General features: G+C 37.5%; 2 protein-coding genes across 2 annotated transcripts; both read right to left on the bottom strand.

The window, feature by feature from the left end:
- Positions 1-8819: 8819 nt before the first annotated feature.
- On the bottom strand, positions 8820-11250 carry LOC113179765 (protocadherin beta-5-like). The gene has a single exon (XM_026384498.2). It carries the CDS (start codon positions 11196-11198, stop codon positions 8820-8822), a length of 2379 nt encoding a protein of 792 aa, XP_026240283.2. The 5' UTR covers positions 11199-11250.
- Positions 11251-15527: 4277 nt separating this feature from the next.
- Positions 15528-18146, bottom strand: LOC144253916 (protocadherin beta-5-like). Its single transcript, XM_077796566.1, has one exon. The coding sequence runs from the start codon at positions 18119-18121 to the stop codon at positions 15734-15736; it is 2388 nt and encodes a 795-aa protein (XP_077652692.1). The 5' UTR covers positions 18122-18146; the 3' UTR covers positions 15528-15733.
- Positions 18147-20583: the final 2437 nt, after the last annotated feature.

The raw sequence follows: 20583 nt of genomic DNA, 5'->3' as shown, positions 1-20583 counted from the left end.
TGTAAGGAAGTTGGGGCCTAATCCAAACGATTAAGATTTGGGCCTACTTTTTCTTCTATTAGGTGCAGGGCCTCTGGTCTAATTCCTAAGTTCTTGATCCACTTTGAGTTGAGTTTTGTTTTGTGCGTGGTGAGATACAGAGGTTAACTTCATTTTGCTACATATGGATTTCCAGTTTTCCCAGCACCATTTATTGAAGAGGCTATCTTTTCTCCAATATATTTTTTGGCACCTTTGCCTAGTATAACTGCATTTTTGTGGGTTTGTCTCTGTGTCCTCTATTCTGTACCATTGGCCTACAAGTCTATTTTGGTGCCAATATCATGTCACTTTTGTTACTATTGCTCTGTCGTGTAGTTTAACATTTATATTGTGTTGTCTCCTGCTTTACTCTTCTTGCTAAGGATTGCTTTGATTATTCTGGGTCTCTTATTTTTACAGATGAATTTCATGATTTCTTTTTCTATTTCTATGAGGAATGTCATTGGGATCTTGATTGGAATTGCATTAAATCTGTGTAGTGCTTTTGGTGGTATGGTCGTTTTGCCAGTATTAATTCTGCCTATCCAAGAACAAGAGAGACCTTTCCATCTTGTAAGGTCTTCTTTAATTTCTTTCTTTAGTTTTCTGTGGTTTTCATCGTAGAGATCTTTCACCTCTTTCGTTGATTCCCAAGTGGTTTTTTTTTTTTTTGAGGCTATTGTAAATGAGGCAGTGGTCCTAGTTCCTCTTTCAGAGGATTTGTTACCGATGTACAGAAATGCATTTGATTTATGGGTATTGATATTCTATCCTGACACTTTGCTGAATTCATTTATTAGTTCTAGAAGTTTTCTAGTGGAAATTTTCAGATCCTCTAAGTATAGTATCATAATTATCAGCAAATAGTGATAGCTTGAGTTCTTCTTTTCCTATCTATACCCTTTTAATTTTTTTCATCTGTCTAATTTCTCTGCTAGAGTTTCAATGACTGTGTTAAATGTAAGTAGTGACAGAGGGCATCCCTGTCTTGTTCCAGTTTTTAGAAGGAATGCTTTCAATTTTTCTCCATTTAGAATGATGTTGGCCCTGGGCTTAGCTAGATAGCTTTTACAATGTTGAGATATGTTCCTGTCATCCCTAATATTTCTAGTGTTTTGAGCATGAAGGGGTGCTGTATTTTGTCAAATGCTTTTTCTGCATCTATTGAGATAATATGGTTCTTAAACTGATGTGATGAATTACGTTTTTTGATTTCCATATGTTGAACCAACCTTGCATCCCTGGGATGAACCCCACACTTGATTGTGATTGTATTTTCTATTTTTTTGCACAGACTTAATATTTCTTTGCTTAAACCCTATTTTCATTTATTTCATAATTGCTCATTGAATTATGTTCAAAATTGCTTGTTGAAGCACTTTATGATGTCTACTTTAAAATCTTCTCCAGATAATTCTAACATCTCTGTCTTCTTGGTGTTGGGGTATCTATTAATTGTCTGTTACACTCACTTTGATATCTTCCTGGTTCTTGGCATGACCCAGATAGTTCCTTCCTTAATGTGGATATGCTGAAAAAGAACTGTTGTTCAAGTGCATGAGAGGATATTCCAGTAATGCTTATATCATTATTGTTCATGGTAACAAAAGTCAGAGCACCAGAAAGTCAATCAACAGTTTAATGAATTAAAAGGCAAACATGTATTTATACAGTGGGATACTACAGAGAAGTATAAGTGAATAAAAAACAGGAACATGAATGAATTCAATACCACAATGACTGAAGTTCAATACCACAATGATTGAAGCAAGCCCACAGATGATAAAATTTATATGAACATACTTATATAAATTACATAGACAACTGAACAGTCTATTATTTAAAAACTTATGGATATCTGTTACAACTGTGTAGAATAAATTATATAAAAATTTAGCATATGAGATGTTTTTCATAGGGATGAAAGACGTTATGAGGGAAGCAAACAGGGATTTCTAGGGTCTTCATTAGAATCTGATAACCAGACACATGGGTGATCATTTTTCTATTATTTATTTTCAATTGTGTATATACATATTTATAGACTTTTAAAAAATTTAAACAGATTTCAAAGTAGAACAAAAGGCAAAAAACAAGAAAGCAATTTCTCTGGAGTTTGTATGCCTAGATTTGAATTCTCGTTGTACTATTTACTGGCTAGACAGCTGTTGAAATCCTAACTTTGTATGTTATAGTATTAGGAGGGAAGGTAACTTTGAGAGAAAGTTATGAGTATAGAGCATGTAGGAATGGAATTAATATCTTTATAAAAGGGACCTTAGAGGATACTTTCACACCTGTTTTGGCATGCAAGGATACAATGCAAAGTCAACAGTTCATAACCTGCAAGAGAGCCCTTACCAGAACATGACCATGCTGGCACCCTGAGCTCAGACTTCCAAATTTCAGAACTGTGAGGAATAACTTGTGGTTATTTATAAGCTACTCAGTCTATTGTACTTTGTTATAGCAACCCAAATTGATGAAGACAATGGCCTTGGCATAATTGTGATATGTCTGTGTGTCCCAGTTTGTTTTCTTTAAAGTGGAAATAGAAATTGTAGCATTATTTTAAGGATTTAGTAAATGTTTCAATAATTAATAAATAACAAAATACATAGTAATTATATAATGATTCATTGTATATAATATATAATGTTGTTTAATAATTATCATATCCTCTCAAGACCTTCCCTCAAAAATCTGAAGCCTCATTTATTTCTAAAGAAATATTCTGGAGAACACTAAAATATTTAGTGGAGATTTTAGGATTCCAGATTAGAGCCTTTTACATTTGGGCATTTCAAGGGTCACTTAATTGAAAATAGCTCCCTGCCCATTAATTACAGCTCACCCATAAAGTCTCATCTGACACTATAAACCTGGCCCTGTACTGCCTCTCACAGAGCACCCTGTCAGAATTTCCTCTCAGGACAGAGGTCTGGGTAGAGATCACCCTGTAACAGGAAGGCAGAAAATGTATTAAAAAAACCAGCAACTGCTTCAAATAATCTCTTATGTGTTTATATGTAAAAAAAGAACTGAGAGATTATTTCAGCAGATGCTGTCCTTTATACAGATGACCAAGACTCACCAGACTTATGAAAATCAGAAATATTTAATGAGCAAGAAAGAAAGAAGAGACAGAAGAAAAGGAGATGTAGTAGGGAACATAATTTCCAAAATAAAGTGAATCTTGAAAACTCCCAAGTGATACTATGGAAAGAGCACTATCAAACAACAGGGTAAAATTCTTAGGAATTTAAATATTCCACTAAAATTAATAAATAGTTCATTGAAAATTATCCAAAATAAAGTGAGAGATGTTAGAATGAAGAGTAAAAGACAAAGATGTAAATTAAACAGAAATATATGACACATAAAGAAACAGAATTGAGAATGTTCAATATCTGATAAGCTAAATTTTCAGAAAGTAATAACAGAATAAAGTTAGGGATACAATTAATAAGGGAATAATGGCAGAGGTAAATAATCCCAGAGATGAAAATATATGAATTGTTAGAAAATATAAGTACAATAGATGTCCAGAAAAATTAATGAAAAATATCATAACATTATGAAATTTAAATCATCTAAGAGAGAAATTCTAAAATCTGGGAGGAAAGGAAAAAAACATATGTAGATCCATAAATAGATGGTATACACACACACACACACACACACACACACACACACACATATATATATATATATATATACATATATAATTTATATATTACATGTATTATGTATGTGAGAAGAGAGAGGGTAAGAAGTATTAAGAATAAGATTTGATAACATTTAAAAATATGGATTAATAATCAATAGATATGAGTGTACCTTTTTCCTCACATCTTTGCCAACATTTACTGTTGCTTGTACTCTTGATAAGTGACATTCTTACTGGAGTGAGATGAAATCTTAGAGTCTTTTTGATTTTCATTTCTCTAATTGCTAAAGATGTTGAACATTTTTACTTATATTTATGGATCAGCTGTATTTTTTCTTCTGTGAAGTGTCTGTTCAGTTTCTTAGCCCATTTATTGATTTCTTTTTGGTGTTAAGTTTTTTTGAGTTCTTTATATAACCTAGACATCAATGCTTTATCTGAGGTGAATGTGGTAAAAGATTTTATCCCAATCTGTAGGGTCTCTCTTCACAATATTGATTGTTTCTTTTGCTGATAAGAAGCTTTTTAGTTTGAATCTATCCCATTTATTGATTCTTGCTTTTACTTCTTGCACTTTTGGGTTTTTTTTTTAAAAGGAAGTCATATCCTAGAATGACATGGTGAAGATTTTGGCCTACTTTGTCTTCTATTTGGCACAGGGTCTCTGTTCTATTACCTTGCTGGTGGGAATGCAAATTGGTGCAATCATCATGTAAAGTGATATGAGAGGCCTCAGAAAACTTGGAATGGAACCACTATTTGACCCAGCTATTCCACTCCTTGGTTTATACCCAAAGGACTTAAAATGAGCATATTTCAGTGCTGCAACCACATCAATGTTTATAGGAGCTCAACTCACAATAGCTAAACCATGGAACCAATCTAGGTGTCCTTCAACAGATGAATGGATAAAAAAATGTTATATATATATATATATATATATATATATATATATATATATATATACACACACACACACACACACACACACACAGACATACACAATGGAATAATATTCATCTTTAAAGAAGAAAGAAAGTATGGAATTTGTTAGTAAATAGATGGAATTGAAGAATATCATGCTAAGCAAAATAAGCATATCCCCAAAAGCCAAAGGCTAACTGGGGCTAGGGAAGAATAGGGTTACTTTAGGTAGAGGAGAGTAAAGGGAGGGGAGGTGGTTTGGGGGTAGGAAGGAGAGTAGAATGAAACAGACATTATTACCTTATGTACATATATGACTGAATAACCATGTGATTCTACAACATGTAAAATAAGAAAAATGAAAATTATACTCCATTTATGTACAATATATCAAAGTGCATAAATGCATTCTGTCATGTGTAACTAATTAGAACAAAAAAATTTAAAAAAAATTTTTTAATTGTAGGTGGACATAATAACCTTTATTTTATTTGTTTTTATTTTTATGTGGTGCCGGGGATGGAACCCAGTGCCTCACACATACTGAGCCACAACTCTGGCCCTAGAACAAATTTTAAAAATTAATAAAAAAGTAAAGTCAGAAAACCCAAAAGAAAAAGAAATCAATAGATAAATGATTTTAAATTTCAGAGCAAGAATTCTTTATCTTGTGGAATCATCAATCAAGCATGAGGAAAAACTAAATATATTTTCAGGCACAAAAAGACACAGATTTTTCTGTACATACTCTTTTAGGATGACATTTGAGGTTGTACTGTAGCAAAAGGAGGGAATGAAAAAGGAAAAAAGGGAATAAGGATCCTATCACACAATGAAATCAACTAGGAGAGAGTGAAGACAAGGTGGCAGTTCCATACTGACTTTTAAGAAACCTTTTAATTCTAATGGAAGCAAAAAGATAGTGGGCTCCATGGGGTCGGGGGTGGGGGGGTGGGGGCAGAGCATTCGCTGGAAGTAACAGTGGTACTGTCCGACTGAGGGGTGCCCACTCATCACCTGAGGGGGACTCATGGCCCACAGCATCCACCAGCAGCGGCTGGAGCCAAGGCTCCAGGGGGCCATGGTGACTGATGCAGCATGATCTCCTCTGTGGGATCTTCCTGTCAATCCCCTTCACCAGCTACCATGAGGGAGCACCTCTGCCCCAGGAAAAGGAGAAGGAATGACAGTGAAGAAGGTAACTATCTCCCCCACTACCACCACCCAAAAGGAGTAGCTGAAACCTTGTCTTTCAGGATTCCTGGGACACAGAGTCCTGAAGCAGTGACAGTGGTGGGAGCAGCAGCATCAACAGCCCAGACAGGGCAGCCGGCCAGAGAGTGGCTTAAGCCAGATCATCTCCAAATGTAGCCCCAACACCCCTCAGCCCTTCCAGAGCAGTCTGCACTGTATCAAAGCCCTTGCTTCCACATCAGCCACACGTTGAAGGAGGCCCACTTTCACAGTCTCAGACATGATGCATGGGTAGTTTCTTGCCTTCTGTGAGGGAACAGTGCTGTGTAGATTTGATATTTCAACTTATGGTTTTTTTTAAATGCACACAAAAATGCCTGTTGGCTTTTCAGTCTATATTTAAAATATTGCCTGTTGAGCTAACAGGCAATTGTTTATTTGTGGTTTTGCTGAACTATTGCAATTTCAAAGGGGCTTGAAAGCAATTTTTACAAGATTATTTTGAGGGAAGGTATCAAATCTATGTCAAGGCAGTGGTATGAAATGGGTTGCATCAATAGTATGTCGGACTCAGACTGATCTCCAAATATATCAATTAGAAGTGTGCTTTATGTAAAAGGGCCTTTATAATGTGTGAGATTCAATTTTTTAATTCAATAAATTAGTAGAGTATCAGTAGTTTCCATGAAAACAAAAAGAGGAAATATAGGAAGTTGAATTCATGATTGATATTTTGATAAACTGCAAAGATGGGGTAATGTCAACTCGTGGAGTTTAAATGGTGAATTGATCTTGATTTTAGGAACACTCTGTTTTCAATGGGATAGAAAGCACAACTGTAGATCCAAGGAGAAGGAATCAGAGTTCTTACACCAAGTACTATGGATGTATAATGAATAATATTTTGAGATAGAATCATCAACTAGTAACCAGGAACTGTCCTGATCCTTTAAGGTAGGTCAAGATCCCTTATTGAACATGAACAATCTTACCCAACACCAGCATCAGAAAAGACCTTGGTGATTCTTATTGAGCGAGATCAAAATAAAATTACCTCATGGTTGAGCAGAGACCAAAATAAGAATATTATTCAAACCAAGACAGTGACCAAAGACCCCCACTTCCTTGCAAATGTGAGTGAATGCTGCTTCTTCACCAATTATACTTTCATTTCACTTTGTTCTCCTCACTACATAATTATAGAATCATTCCATTTTCTTAAAGCATCCAATCCAGATCTAACCCATACTTAAACCCTCTCCCAAATTTCCTATCACAAACCCAAATTCTAGAACTCCTTTGTAAGGAATAAGAAAGTAACCCTTTTACTACGGTGACTCAGGGCTTCTTATTGTGTGCAATCTCCCTCAATGCAAATAATCAGTAAATCCAACTTTGCTTTTATAGTGTTCCCAGTAATCTTTGATTGCAGGGCATTTATAATCTATATTGTCTTTACAGGTATATTTTACCATATATTTTCGGCTCTAAAACCTATCTATAGCTATGACAAGGAATTCTTAGATATGGTTGTAATGACAATGTAAAGAAACATATATGAATGTAAAAATATCATATTTGATTATTGTAAAGAGAGGTCCAACTGAGGAAAGTTGAAAACTGCCAGAAGAAATAGATATAAAAGGAAGAATAAGAATAGTGTTCATTTCATTCATAAAGAAAAACAAACTTAATAGCCATTAATGGAAAAGTAGTTGAAAGTTTCTGTTGGACCAGAGGAGTACTCAAAAATAGTAACATAGTTATATATGAAAAATGGACAGTTTTTCCATTGATGTGTTTTCTTTTGTTGTTGTTTTGTAGTTCTAGGGATGCCACTGGTTCTCTACCACTGACCTATATCCCCAAACCTTTTTAAATTTTACTTTGAGGCAGGATATCACTAAGTTGCTTTGTGTGGCCTCAAACATGCAATCCTCTTCCTTCAGCCTCTCTTCCTACCCCAGCCTCCCAAATACCTTGGATTATAAACATGTACCATTGTGCCTGGCTCCACTGATGTAATGTAAGTTAACTAGCTACTCAGCAATAATTTAAGAAGATTGTCTAAAAATGTATGAGTTTACTAGAGCTGCAAATACCACAAAATGGGAGGATAAAACAAAAGGAATTCATTTCTTCCCAATTCTGGAGGCTAGAGGTCTAAGGAGTTGACATTCTGATTCCCTTCTCTCCTTGCCTAGTAGATGACTGTGCATCTTCAGGAATCTTCATAGGAACATCTCTGTGTGCCTGTGTATGATCCCCACCCCACTCCCTTATGGGCTAATCTTATGAAACACATCAATGATATTGACTTGGAGCAGATACAAACCACTTCCTTTTAATGTAATAACAACTTTAAATGTTCCATCTTTAAATTCAGTCCAGTTCTAAGGTAGTGGGGGTTAGGGCTTCAATATTTGAATCCAGGGGAACACTATTCAACCGCTAACTGTTACGAATGCACTCCTTAGTGATACATAAATATGAAAGATCTTTTAAAAAGGGTTTAAAGTGCTTACCAAAAGAGGCAAAACTTAAAAAGAAACAGGCAATATCAGGTTAGGACAAGAATGTGAAGGAATCTGTGTATCTAGACACTGGTAACAGTACTGTAAACTGATACAACTACTTTGGGAAATCATTTTGAAATTTCGACTAAAAAGTGTATGACTACTTACTAAATGAGCAGCAATTCCAACCAGGTATATAGATGTAACAAAAATGCATATACACATCACAACAAAAGTAAAAAAAGAAGAACAAACCTCAGGAAAAGCAATATACATAGGTTTGGAATGACAATATGTAAATGAGTGCACTAAAGCAAATGAGTGCAATAAAGTAATTCTCCAAATTAAGATAAAGTTAAATGGGCAAATTCATTACAACAGGAAAATGAAAAAATCTCCAAAGTAAGTTATTCTCCATACAAACTCAATTTCTGTATCTAGATGAGTTAGAATAAAATGACAAAAACTGTCCCATAATTAAATCTCTATGGGAATCAAAGGATATTCCCTAAAGTAGCATTTTCTACTGTATCTTCATTAGGCCCCTGAGGTGGCAATTTGGGGAATATCGGTTTAAGGAATTTGAACTCATTTGTCCCTGAGCCACCAGAGAGACACACTTCATACTGGTAGCTCTGAGACAGTGTCCCAGTACCACAGACATCCACCAGATGGCCAGAAAGTTGGCTCTCAGGACCAGAGCAGACACCCAGCGGAGCCGCCCTGCGCCTCCTGCACAGCCTCACAAACACGAACACCAGCACAGAAAAGAGAAAGAGAGATGACACCGACGCCAAGGCGATGACCAAGTAGACAGTGAGCGAATCCCCCTGCGCGCGCTCCGGTGGCGCATCCGAAAGCGGCAGGTAGGGCTGGGAGAAGCCATCCACCAGCAGCACGTGCAGCGTGACGCTGGCAGACAGCGGAGGCTCGCCATTGTCCTTGACCAGCACCACCAGCCTGTGCCTGGCCGCGTCGCGCTCACTCAGCAGCCTGGTGGTGCGCACCTCGCCATTGTGCGCCCACACTCCAAACAGCCCTGGCTCCGTGGCCTTGACCAGCTGGTATGACAGCCAGGCGTTCTGGCCCGAGTCTCTGTCCACTGCCACCACCTTGGTGACCAGGTAGCCCTGCTCTGCCGCCCTGGGCACCAGCTCGGTGAAGGGCGCAGAGGCGTTCTGCATTGGATACAGCACGAAGGGCGAGTTGTCATTGTCGTCCAGCACCACCACTCGCACCAGCGCCTGGCTGCTGAGCGCAGGAGAGCCTTGGTCTGTGGCGCCCACGCGGAACTCGAATGACTGCAGGGCCTCGAAGTCCAGCGCCCTCAGCGCGAACAGCTGCCCATTGTCTGCGTTGATGGAGATCAGCGAGGCGAGGGGCAGGTGGGGGTCCTGGTTTGGCAGCAGCGAGTAGGTGATCTGGGCATTGGTGCCTGAGTCTCTGTCTGTGGCGCTGACACTGCCTATGTGCAGAGCAGGCTGGTTGTTCTCACGCACCAACAGCGTGTATGACGTTTGGGAGAAGGCAGGGGCGTTGTCATTGACGTCAGAGACAAGGATGATTATACTGTGTTCAGTTTTCAACCTGGGTGTCCCCAAGTCAGTGATGGTGATGGTGATGTTGTACTCTGCTCTGCTCTCTCTGTCCAGCGGCTTCTCTGTCACCAAAGTGTAAAAGTTCTTAAATGTGGGCTTCAAGAGGAAGGGGAGATCTTTTTCTATGGAGCAAACCATCCTACCATTGTCCCCAGAGTCTGGATCAGAAACGCTGAAAATAGCAACTATACTCTCCAGGGAGTTTTCTGGGATAGAGCTGCTGAGTGTGGACATGGTTAGTTCAGGAGCATTGTCATTCACATCCACCACTTCTATGGCCACTGTGCATTCTCCTGAAAGGCCTCCTCCATCTATGGCTGCAATTTCTATGATATAATGTTGGGTTGCCTCAAAATCCAAAGCCCTTTGCAGACGAATTTCTCCTGATATTTTGTCTATAACAAATGGTTGTGAAACTTCATCACCTTCAAATAAGGAGTAGGCAACACTACCATAATTTCCTGAATCTAAATCTTGTGCAGAGACAACAAGAACTAATGAGTTTATGGGACTGTTCTCAGGAACCTGTACTTCATACCGGGATTGTAAAAATTCAGGGGCATTATCATTGATGTCTACCACCTCAATGTGAACTGTGACAGTCCCAGACCTGGGTGGCACCCCACCATCCAGTGCTGTGAGGGTTAAACTGAGCTCAGACTCTTCTTCCCGGTCCAGAGCTTTCTCCAACACCAGCTCTGGGTATTTTCTGCCATCTTCCCGATTGTGAGTGGCAACACGAAAATTGGAGTTGGGGCTGATTGTGTAGTTCTGAACACTGTTGCTACCCATGTCCAAGTCCTGAGCTGATTTCAAAGGAAACACAGTCCCTGGCTGGGCACTCTCTGGGATTCTAAGGAACATTTCCCTGTCTAGGAATTCTGGAGAATGGTCATTTACATCCATGAGTTGCACATCAATTTGAAACAACTGCACCGGGTTTTTGAGTAACAACTGGAAATGCAAAATGCAGGGTTCTGTAGCCCCACACAGCACCTCCCGGTCTAGCTTTTCCTGTAGAAGCAAATTGCCGGTTTTTACATCAAGCTGCAAGAGCTGTTTGCTGCCTTTGTGATGGATTCTTGCACCCCGAGTCGCCAGCTCTCCCAACCTGAGCCCCAGATCTTTTGCCAGGTTGGCCACAGAGTAGCCACTTTCTGTTTCTTCCGGCATGGAATATCTAATTGCCTCAGAGTCAACCTCCCACAAAAACAACAGCATAGCAAGAAAAATGACTTGCCTTTTCTGCAGGGATTTTGCTAGAGCAGTCTGCATTGTTCAAATCCGTCCAGAAGGTGCAGTTCCTTCCACTCGGTATACAGTCCACTCAGACGATCGGGTAAATAATCTTGAGTTAAATATTTCTGTCTGACATACACTTAGAACGGTACCTTGTCTGAAGATCTGTCTTCCGGAGCTCGCTTAAAATGCCTCCTTCTTTGGGGGAGCTCTTAGAGTTCTGATTCCCAGCTCAATGGTGTCCCTGGCATCCAGAGCCCATCATTCACTTGCTTATCCTGCAGCGCCACCAGGCGTCCTTACTTACTATTGCATATAATATTTGCCATTTCATTCCAAATTCTAAACCTGCTGTGTATCAATACCCTTTTAATCACAAAGCACCCTTAATTGTATCTCCAAGTTATTAGAAGTTATAAGTAAACCTTTGCTGAGTGAATTTTCAGTGGAAAAATACTTGTCTAACTGATGCATGCCTCCAGTTCTTGGGACTTGGGAGCCTGAAGCCGGATCATTGCATAATCAAAGCCAGGCCAGGCAAGGTAGGGAGACCATGTCTCAAAATAAAAAATAAAACGGGCTGGGGATCTCGCTCAGTGGTTAAGTGCCCCTGTGCTCAATCTCTTGTACCATAAATAAATAAATAAAGAAAATGATCTTAATCTTCTCCATAAAAGTACCTTTTGCATACAAAAAGGAACTCTTTGTTGGTTCATAATTTGATTACATCAAAAATTGGAGGTAGATCCACTCATATAAATAGAATGTAGATTAAAAATAGAGAGCTGCCCAAACTCAGGAAGTCTGAGTCTCCTGCCACTGTCTGAATACTAAATTTTCCCAAAAACGTAAGCTCTTTCCTGAATTATACTGTTTTGTTGTTGTTGTTGTTATTTGCTTTTTGTACTTTGACACATATGGAGTTATAGAGCATTACTTTCTTATTTCTGTCTTCTTTCCTTTAACATTATGTTCATAAAAATTATAGCTGGCATGTCATTCTGATGTGTTTTATTCTCATTGCTTTCTAATAGTTTTATGTATGAACATATCATGATTTGTTTATGCATTCTCCAGTTCACAATAATCAGTGTTTTTCCAGTTGAGCATCCCCTTTTTTAAAGCAGTATTGTTACAAACCTTCCTGAACTTACCTTTTGGTGACCATGTCTGTTTTTATACTGAATATATTTAGATTAATCATTTGCTATGCATATGTATACATATACACACATACATATATATATATATATACACATATATATGTATTTAGTTTTAGCAAATATATATATATATTTAGTAATTTATATATATATATTTAGTAATTATATATATATATATATATATATATATATATATATATATATATATATATTTAGTTCTGGGAATAATAACTCTGAGAGCTCCCCCAAAGAAGGAGGAATTTTAAGCGAGCTCCAGTAGACAGATCTTCAGAGAAGGGATCATTCTAAGTGCATGTCAGACAGAAATATTTAACTTATGATTATTTAACCAAATCGTCTGAGTGGACTGTATACTGAGTTGAAGGAACTGCACCTTCTGGACAGATTTGAATAAGGCAGACTGCTCTAGCAAAACCCTCACAGTTTTATCAAATACTGCAATGTATTTAGTATATATATCTACATATATATTTAGTTTTAGCAAATACTGTAAAACATTCTTCAAAAGTAATGTTTTCAGTACCAATAAAGTATGAGAGTTCCAGTTGCTCCATATCCTTGTCAACATTTGATGTTGTCATTTCAGTTCTAACCACTTTATTGAGTATATGGTGATAGCATTTTGTAATTCTGATTTGTATTTTTCTGGTGATTAACAAAATTATTTACATTTTCACATGTTTATTCACCATTTGGACATTCTTGTGGAGTACTTGTTCAAGTCATGTCATTTTTGTTATTGGGGCATTAATATGTTTGCTTTTTTGGTTTGTAGAAGTATTTTTTACATTCTGGGTATAGGTCCCTTTAATATAATATATTACAAATATTTCCTCTTGATCTGTGTTTTGTATTTTAATTTCTATTATGGTATCTTTGATCAAAACTTCTTTAATTTAGTTTGATTTGTATATAGTTATCACTTTTGGCTTGCATTTTTCTGTTCTGTTTAAATCTTCATATACACAAAGGTATATTTTGAAATATTAATTACTATAGTTTTCCCATCTAAAGCTGTAATCAAACTAATTTTTTCAAATGAATCTGGTCAGTCTCAAAAGTTTTACATATGCCTTTATACCATCTATTGAAAAGATAATCCATTCCCCATTGTTTCAGAAGCCTCATTACTGTCATAAGTCAGGTGATTTTATGTCTTCTCAAGTATTTAATTCTGTTTATCCTGCAATACCCTACTGCTGTAGTTAATATAGCTCTGTCATGAGTTTTGTTATTAAAAATTAAGGCTTCCACTTTTAAAACACTAGACTATTTTTTAAAAAAAATTAGAGTCACATAAAAAATGATCATAGGGTACAGAGATATACCACGCTGGCAGAAAATTGTTCACAAGATCTATTTTTTATTTTTAAAATGCCTGTAGGATTGATAGTGATGTTTCTTTTTTTTAAACTCCTAATGATGGTAATTGGTATTTTTGTTGGTTTATTTGATTAATCTAAAGAGTTTTAATTTTGCTAATAATTATGAAGGACATACTTTCAAGTTTACCAATTTGCTCTGTTTAATCTTTGTCGTCTATTTTATTCATTTCTGGTTGTGTATTTTGTATGTGAAATTACCTGTTGATCTTTTCTACATTATGGTGGTATCCCGAATGATCCAAACTTTGTGAATATAGGCAGGAAAGAAGTGAGTTCTGGATGGTCATTTGTCCAGTCTCCTTGGTGGGATTATACAAATTAGACTTCTGAAAAGTGAACTGGAATTTTTTTGTGAACTTGAAACTTCAACCAGACTTATTTTTTTGTCACACATAAAAGATATTCTTTTAAATAGATGATAATAAATAAAGGAGAAATCATTAAGTTTAACCACCATATTTTTGTCTTGTATTAAAGTTCATATTTAATTCTGTTCTCATTTTATCTCTGCCTCACTTCAATTTTTCAATTGAATGATGGCTAAAAACTTTGTTTCAAAAATGACTTAAATGTCAGTAGTTTCCCCTTTTTATTATATCATCAGAAAAAAAAATAGTAATTCAGAAAAAGCACAGGTACTTAATCTCCACTAAAATAATACTTGAGACTTAAAAATATCAGCTTATAAAATAAGCCTTTAAACTTCTTGTATTATGCCAGAAGTTCAAGGAAGTTGTCTTCTATTAATATAAATTTAACTAGTTAGGAATCACACAATCAACTCACTAGGGTTACTGAACACAATTGAGAACTATTACAATTCAAACGAGTTCATTACTGTTGAAGCTACACAGGACAAAATACTTCATACAACTTTGATGTCATTGAAAAATTTAAATAACATTAAAGAACAAAACTGAAGAATTACTCATCAAAAGAAGTCATTATGATGTTGGTAAAAACTGTTCACATCTACAAAGTGCAAAATCTTTGATCAGCCAGTAAGGACTAAACAGAATTGCCAAAATGCAGAAGATGTTTCTGGATTATTGAAAAGGGGGCAGAAGCTGCAGATAGACCAAAGGATGGATTAAAATATATATAATATATATATATATATATATATATATATATATATATATTATATATATATATATATTAAATTACACTTGATCATCTACTGTAAAGCAAAAGGACAAGGAGATATATGAGGACCTCAAGAATTCTGAATTTATTGGAGGTATTTAGGATATAATTCAGGCTCTGAGATTATTCTTTGAATATGATTATGTGAAGCAGTGATTTAACAGTTTTACTTAGTAAAGGAGGATGACAAATTATATGATAGTCTCCCTTTAGTTTTTCTTAAATGAGATTTTTTTTAAAAAATTTAAATCTTCATATTTATGGAACACTTAAACAATATTTCAGGTAAGTCCTAACCAAGTAAAATATCATTGTCTTGCATATGAGATGTTCACAACAAGAAAAAGGCCACACTTTTGTATATGAATACATTCATTAAGTGAAAAGTTAACATACAACTTGAGAAAAACAAGTAGACTAGATTTTATGCTCTTGGCTGATCAGTGGACTTAACCTAGTAGTACATATAGCCAATCATAAATTTAGTTCAAGGCCAACACTTTGGTATTGGAAGATAAACTTATATGTTAACAATGGGTGCCACAAATTCAAGATTTCATACAAACCTTTAAATGGGTCATGAAATTCATTAAGTTCACTAAAATAAGAAGTTTTTACTTGCTTAATTTACATTTATTAAAAGCTGAACATCAAGAGAAGATTAAATATGGAGAAAATACATATTTGTATGATTATAAATGCTATGAGTAATGCCATTAAAGGAAGAAACAGAGCTATCAGGAATGTGCATAGGAATGGAACAGTGGTTATGAGTGCTTTAACATCAATAGAATTACTTAAGAGAAAGAAGTTGCAATAGCAACTTCGCCAAAATTAGTAAAAAGAATTACAACAATTAGCTGAATACAAAGCTATTTCTGCAGTTGGAATTCTCCTTAACTTCTCTCCCAGCCTCCGGAACCAAGAGGTTGGGGAATATGGGTTTCAGGAACTTGAACTCGCCAGTTCCAGAGTCTCCAGCCAGACATACCTCATACTGGTAGCTCTGGGACAGTGTCCCAGTGCCGCTGACGTCCACCAGGTGTCCAGGAAAGTGGCCCTCAGACATAGAGCAGACACCCAGAGGCGCCGCCCTGCGCCTCCTGCACAGCCTCACAACCACGAAAACCAGCACAGAGAAGAGGAAGAGAGATGACACAGAGGCCAAGGCGATGACCAAGTAGACAGTGAGCGAGTCCCCCTGCGCGCGCTCGGGCGCCACTTCCGGGAGAGGCAGGTAGGGTTGGGAGAAGCCATCCACCAGCAGCACGTGCAGCGTGACGCTGGCAGACAGCGGAGGCTCGCCATTGTCCTTGACCAGCACCACCAGCCTGTGCCTGGCTGCATCGCGCTCGCTCAGCAGCCTGGTGGTGCGCACCTCGCCATTGTGCGCCCACACGCCAAACAGCCCTGGCTCCGTGGCCTTGACCAGCTGGTATGACAGCCAGGCGTTCTGGCCCGAGTCTCCATCCACCGCCACCACCTTGGTGACCAGGTAGCCCTGCTCTGCCGCTCTGGGCACTAGTTCTGTGCAGGGCGCAGAGGCGTTCTGCATTGGGTACAGCACGAAGGGCGAGTTGTCATTGTCGTCCAGCACCACCACTCGCACCAGCGCCTGGCTGCTGAGCGCAGGTGAGCCTTGATCTGTGGCGCCCACGCGGAACTCGAATGACTGCAGGGCCTCGAAGTCCAGCGCCCTCAGCGCGAACAGCTGCCCATTGTCTGCGTTGATGGAGATCAGCGAGGCGAGGGGCAGGTGGGGGTCCTGGTTTGGCAGCAGCGAGTAGGTGATCTGGGCATTGGTACCTGAGTCTCTGTCAGTGGCACTGATGCTGCCTATTTGCAGGGCAGGGCTGTTGTTCTCCCGCACCAACAGCCTGTAGGTGGTTTGTGTGAAAGCAGGTGCATTGTCGTTGATGTCAGAGACAAGGATAGTTATGTTGTGTTCAGTTTTCAACCTAGGTGACCCCAAGTCAGTGACTGTGATGGTGATGTTGTACTGGGCTCTGCTCTCTCTGTCCAATGGCCTCTCTGTCACCAAGGAGTAAAAGTTCTTAAATGTGGGCTTCAAGAGGAAGGGGAGATCGTTTTGTATGGAGCAAACCATCCTACCATTTTCCCCAGAGTCTAGATCAGAAACGCTGAAAATAGCAACTACAATCTCTGGGGAGTTTTCTGGGATAGAGCTGCTGAGTGTGGACATGGTTAGTTCAGGAGCATTGTCATTCACATCCACCACTTCTATGGCCACTGTGCATTTCCCTACAAGGCCTCCACCATCTGTGGCTGCAATTTCTATGATATAATGTTGGGTTGCCTCAAAATCCAAAGCCCTTTGCAGACGAATTTCTCCTGTTAATTTGTCTATTACAAATGGTTGAGAAACTTCATCACCTTCGAGTAGAGAGTAGTTTACACGCCCAGATGTTCCTACATCTAAATCTCGAGCAGATACAATGAGAACTAACGAGTTTATTGGACTGTTCTCAGGAACCTGTACTTCATACCGGGATTGTAAAAATTCAGGGGCATTATCATTGATGTCTACCACCTCAATGTGAACTGTGACAGTCCCAGACCTGGGTGGCACCCCACCATCCAGTGCTGTGAGGGTTAAACTGAGCTCAGACTCTTCTTCCCGGTCCAGAGCTTTCTCCAACACCAGCTCTGGGTATTTTCTGCCATCTTCCCGATTGTGAGTGGCAACACGAAAATTGGAGTTGGGGCTGATTGTGTAGTTCTGAACACTGTTGCTACCCATGTCCAAGTCCTGAGCTGATTTCAAAGGAAACACAGTCCCTGGCTGGGCACTCTCTGGGATTCTAAGGAACATTTCCCTGTCTAGGAATTCTGGAGAATGGTCATTTACATCCATGAGTTGCACATCAATTTGAAACAACTGCACCGGGTTTTTGAGTAACAACTGGAAATGCAAAATGCAGGGTTCTGTAGCCCCACACAGCACCTCCCGGTCTAGCTTTTCCTGTAGAAGCAAATTGCCGGTTTTTACATCAAGCTGCAAGAGCTGTTTGCTGCCTTTGTGATGGATTCGCGGGCCCTGAGTGGCCAGCTCCCCCACCCTGAGCCCCAGATCTTTTGCCAGGTTGGCCACAGAGTAGCCACTTTCTGTTTCTTCTGGCATGGAATACCTAATTGCCTCAGAATCAACCTCCCACAAAAACAACAGCATAGCAAGAAAAATGACTTGCCTTTTCTGCAGGTTTTTTGCTAGAGCAGTCTGCATTGTTCAAATCCGTCCAGAAGGTGCAGTTCCTTCCACTCGGTATACAATCCACTCAGACGATTTGGTTAAATAATCTTGAGTTAAATATTTCTGTCTGACATGCACTTAGAACGGTGCCTTGTCTGAAGATCTGTCTTCCGGAGCTCGCTTAAAATGCCTCCTTCTTTGGGGGAGCTCTCTGAGTTCTGATTCCCAGCTCAATGGTGTCCCTGGCATTTAGAGCCTATTATTCACTTGCTTATCCTGCAGCGCCACCAGGTGTCTTTACTTACTATTGCATATAATATTTGCCATTTCATTCCAAATTCTAAACCTGCTGTGTATCAATACCCTTTTGATCGCAAAAGCACTATCTTCAAGTTATTAGAATTTCTAAATAAACGTTTTCTAATTTAATTTTCAGTTAAAAAAACCTGTACGATTCAAATAAATTTATATATCAGCCTTCATGTTCTTCTGAATTTATCAAGAAACCTTTTTTGTGGGTTTACGATTTATTGTATTTATAAAATTAATGATAATGTATAATTACAAAATTTCAATTTTACAAAAATTACTTTGATTTCTAAGTGTAATATTCCATCATAAAAAGTTAAAAAAAATCACAAATCATATGTGTACAACTCAGTGTATACTCATATTTTTTATTAAAGCTAGAGATTTTTGTAAATATCATCTTTCTTCACATGTGTGAACTTTATGCTCATTTTAAAGTTATATACAACATCAGAATATACTTTTATGTAATCAAATGCATGGAAAATATTTTTGTATAATTCACTTCTGAGCTGTCCCAGAAAGTCAAAGTTTAAATGTTTTCTCTGATACGTGGAAACTAATGGCAAGATGGCTGGGGTATTGGGAAAATTCCATCAAAATATAGGAAAGATTAATAGAGTAGTCCAAGGAAAAGATGGAGGGACTAAATAGGGTAAATAACAGTAGATTGAATCTGAGCAAGCTTTCATATGTACATACATGAATATATCACAGTGAATCTTAAGTCAATTAATTTTAAAGTGCATACACTAAAATAAAAGGATTCTAGATTAAAAATTGAAACAATACCAAAACGCAAGAATTCTTCTTTCATTATTTGTTCTTACTTGCCCCCAAAAGGCAAGCACCATCCTGACTTCTATTATCATAGCTATCTCTGCCTTTTTTGAACTTTTAAACAAGTGAAGATATAGAGTATTACTATTATGTCAACCTTGTTTCAGTTAATATTCTATTAAGTAAAACTGATCTGTGTCATGTTATTCTAATGTTTTTTGTATGCATTGGTTTTGTATATATATACCATGGTAGTTTATACATTGCGAAGTGGCTGAAAATTGGGGCTTTTCCAGCTTTAAGATTTTTTTTGGTTCTACTACAATACATGTTGAATATGCTCATAAGATTTGGAGTTTTGTGCATAAATATATATTTAGATTTTTAAATATTGAAAAATATTTTTCAAAAGTAGTAATAATGCCAGCAAAGTTGGGGAGTTCCAGTTTCTTCATATCCTTGTCAACATTTGATGTTGTCTTTTCAGTTTTCACCATTCTACTGAGTGTGTGATAATATCATATTGTGATTTTAATTAGCATTTCCCTGGTGCTTTATGAAACATGCACATTTTCACAAATTTGTTGGCTATTAATTTACATTTTTATGAAGTGTTTGTTGAAGTCTTTTGTATATTTTTCTATTTTGGACATTTGCCTGTTTCCTTATTAGACTGGAAAAGTGTCTTCTATATTGTTGAAATATATTTTTCAGATACATGAATTGCAAATATGTCTTCCCAATATATGCTTGTTTTTTTATAATTTTTGAGATCTTAATGGTTACACATAGAAGTTGGGTTCTATGCTTTTATTTAAAATTTATTATGGTGACATTGATCAAGCAGTCTTTAATTTGGTCTGATTTATCACTACATTTCATTATAGTTGGCAGTTTGTGTGTACTAGTTAAATCTTTTGCATACTCCAAAGCATATTATATTCTTATATGTTTTGAAAAACTAATAACTATATTTTACCAGTTGAAAACTATAATCAAATTTAAATTACTTTAAGTGAGTAATGTTAGGATCATTTTTCATGGAAATATCCAAATGACTTTGAACCATTAATTGGGAAGATGATTCCCATTATTTCTGAAATGACATTATTGTCTTAAATCAGGTGACCACACATGTTGGCTTAAGTATTTTATTTTTCTCTCTGTTTATCCTACAATACCACATTTTATTGATTACCATAGCTTTATCATTGAATTTTGTATATAAGAGGTAAATCCTCCATTTAAAAGTCAATGGACTGTTTTAAAGAGAAGTTTTAGACTCACAGAAAATAAATCAGAAGGCAAAGAGATTTTCCATATATCCCTGTCCCCACACATCCACAACCTTTTCTATTATCAACATCCCCTATTAGAGTTGTACATGTCTTACAATTGCTGTCCCT

The sequence above is a fragment of the Urocitellus parryii genome, chromosome 1 (genome assembly GCF_045843805.1).
Source record: "Urocitellus parryii isolate mUroPar1 chromosome 1, mUroPar1.hap1, whole genome shotgun sequence".
Taxonomy (NCBI): domain Eukaryota; kingdom Metazoa; phylum Chordata; class Mammalia; order Rodentia; family Sciuridae; genus Urocitellus; species Urocitellus parryii.
Note: the sequence above shows the minus strand (reverse complement) of the source record. Positions and strands in the feature narration are given on the sequence as shown.

Bases quoted from the DNA above. Each gene is read 5' to 3' on its own strand.
- LOC113179765 (XM_026384498.2), bottom strand. From the start codon at position 11,198: ATGCAGACTGCTCTAGCAAAATCCCTGCAGAAAAGGCAAGTCATTTTT.
- LOC144253916 (XM_077796566.1), bottom strand. From the start codon at position 18,121: ATGCAGACTGCTCTAGCAAAAAACCTGCAGAAAAGGCAAGTCATTTTT.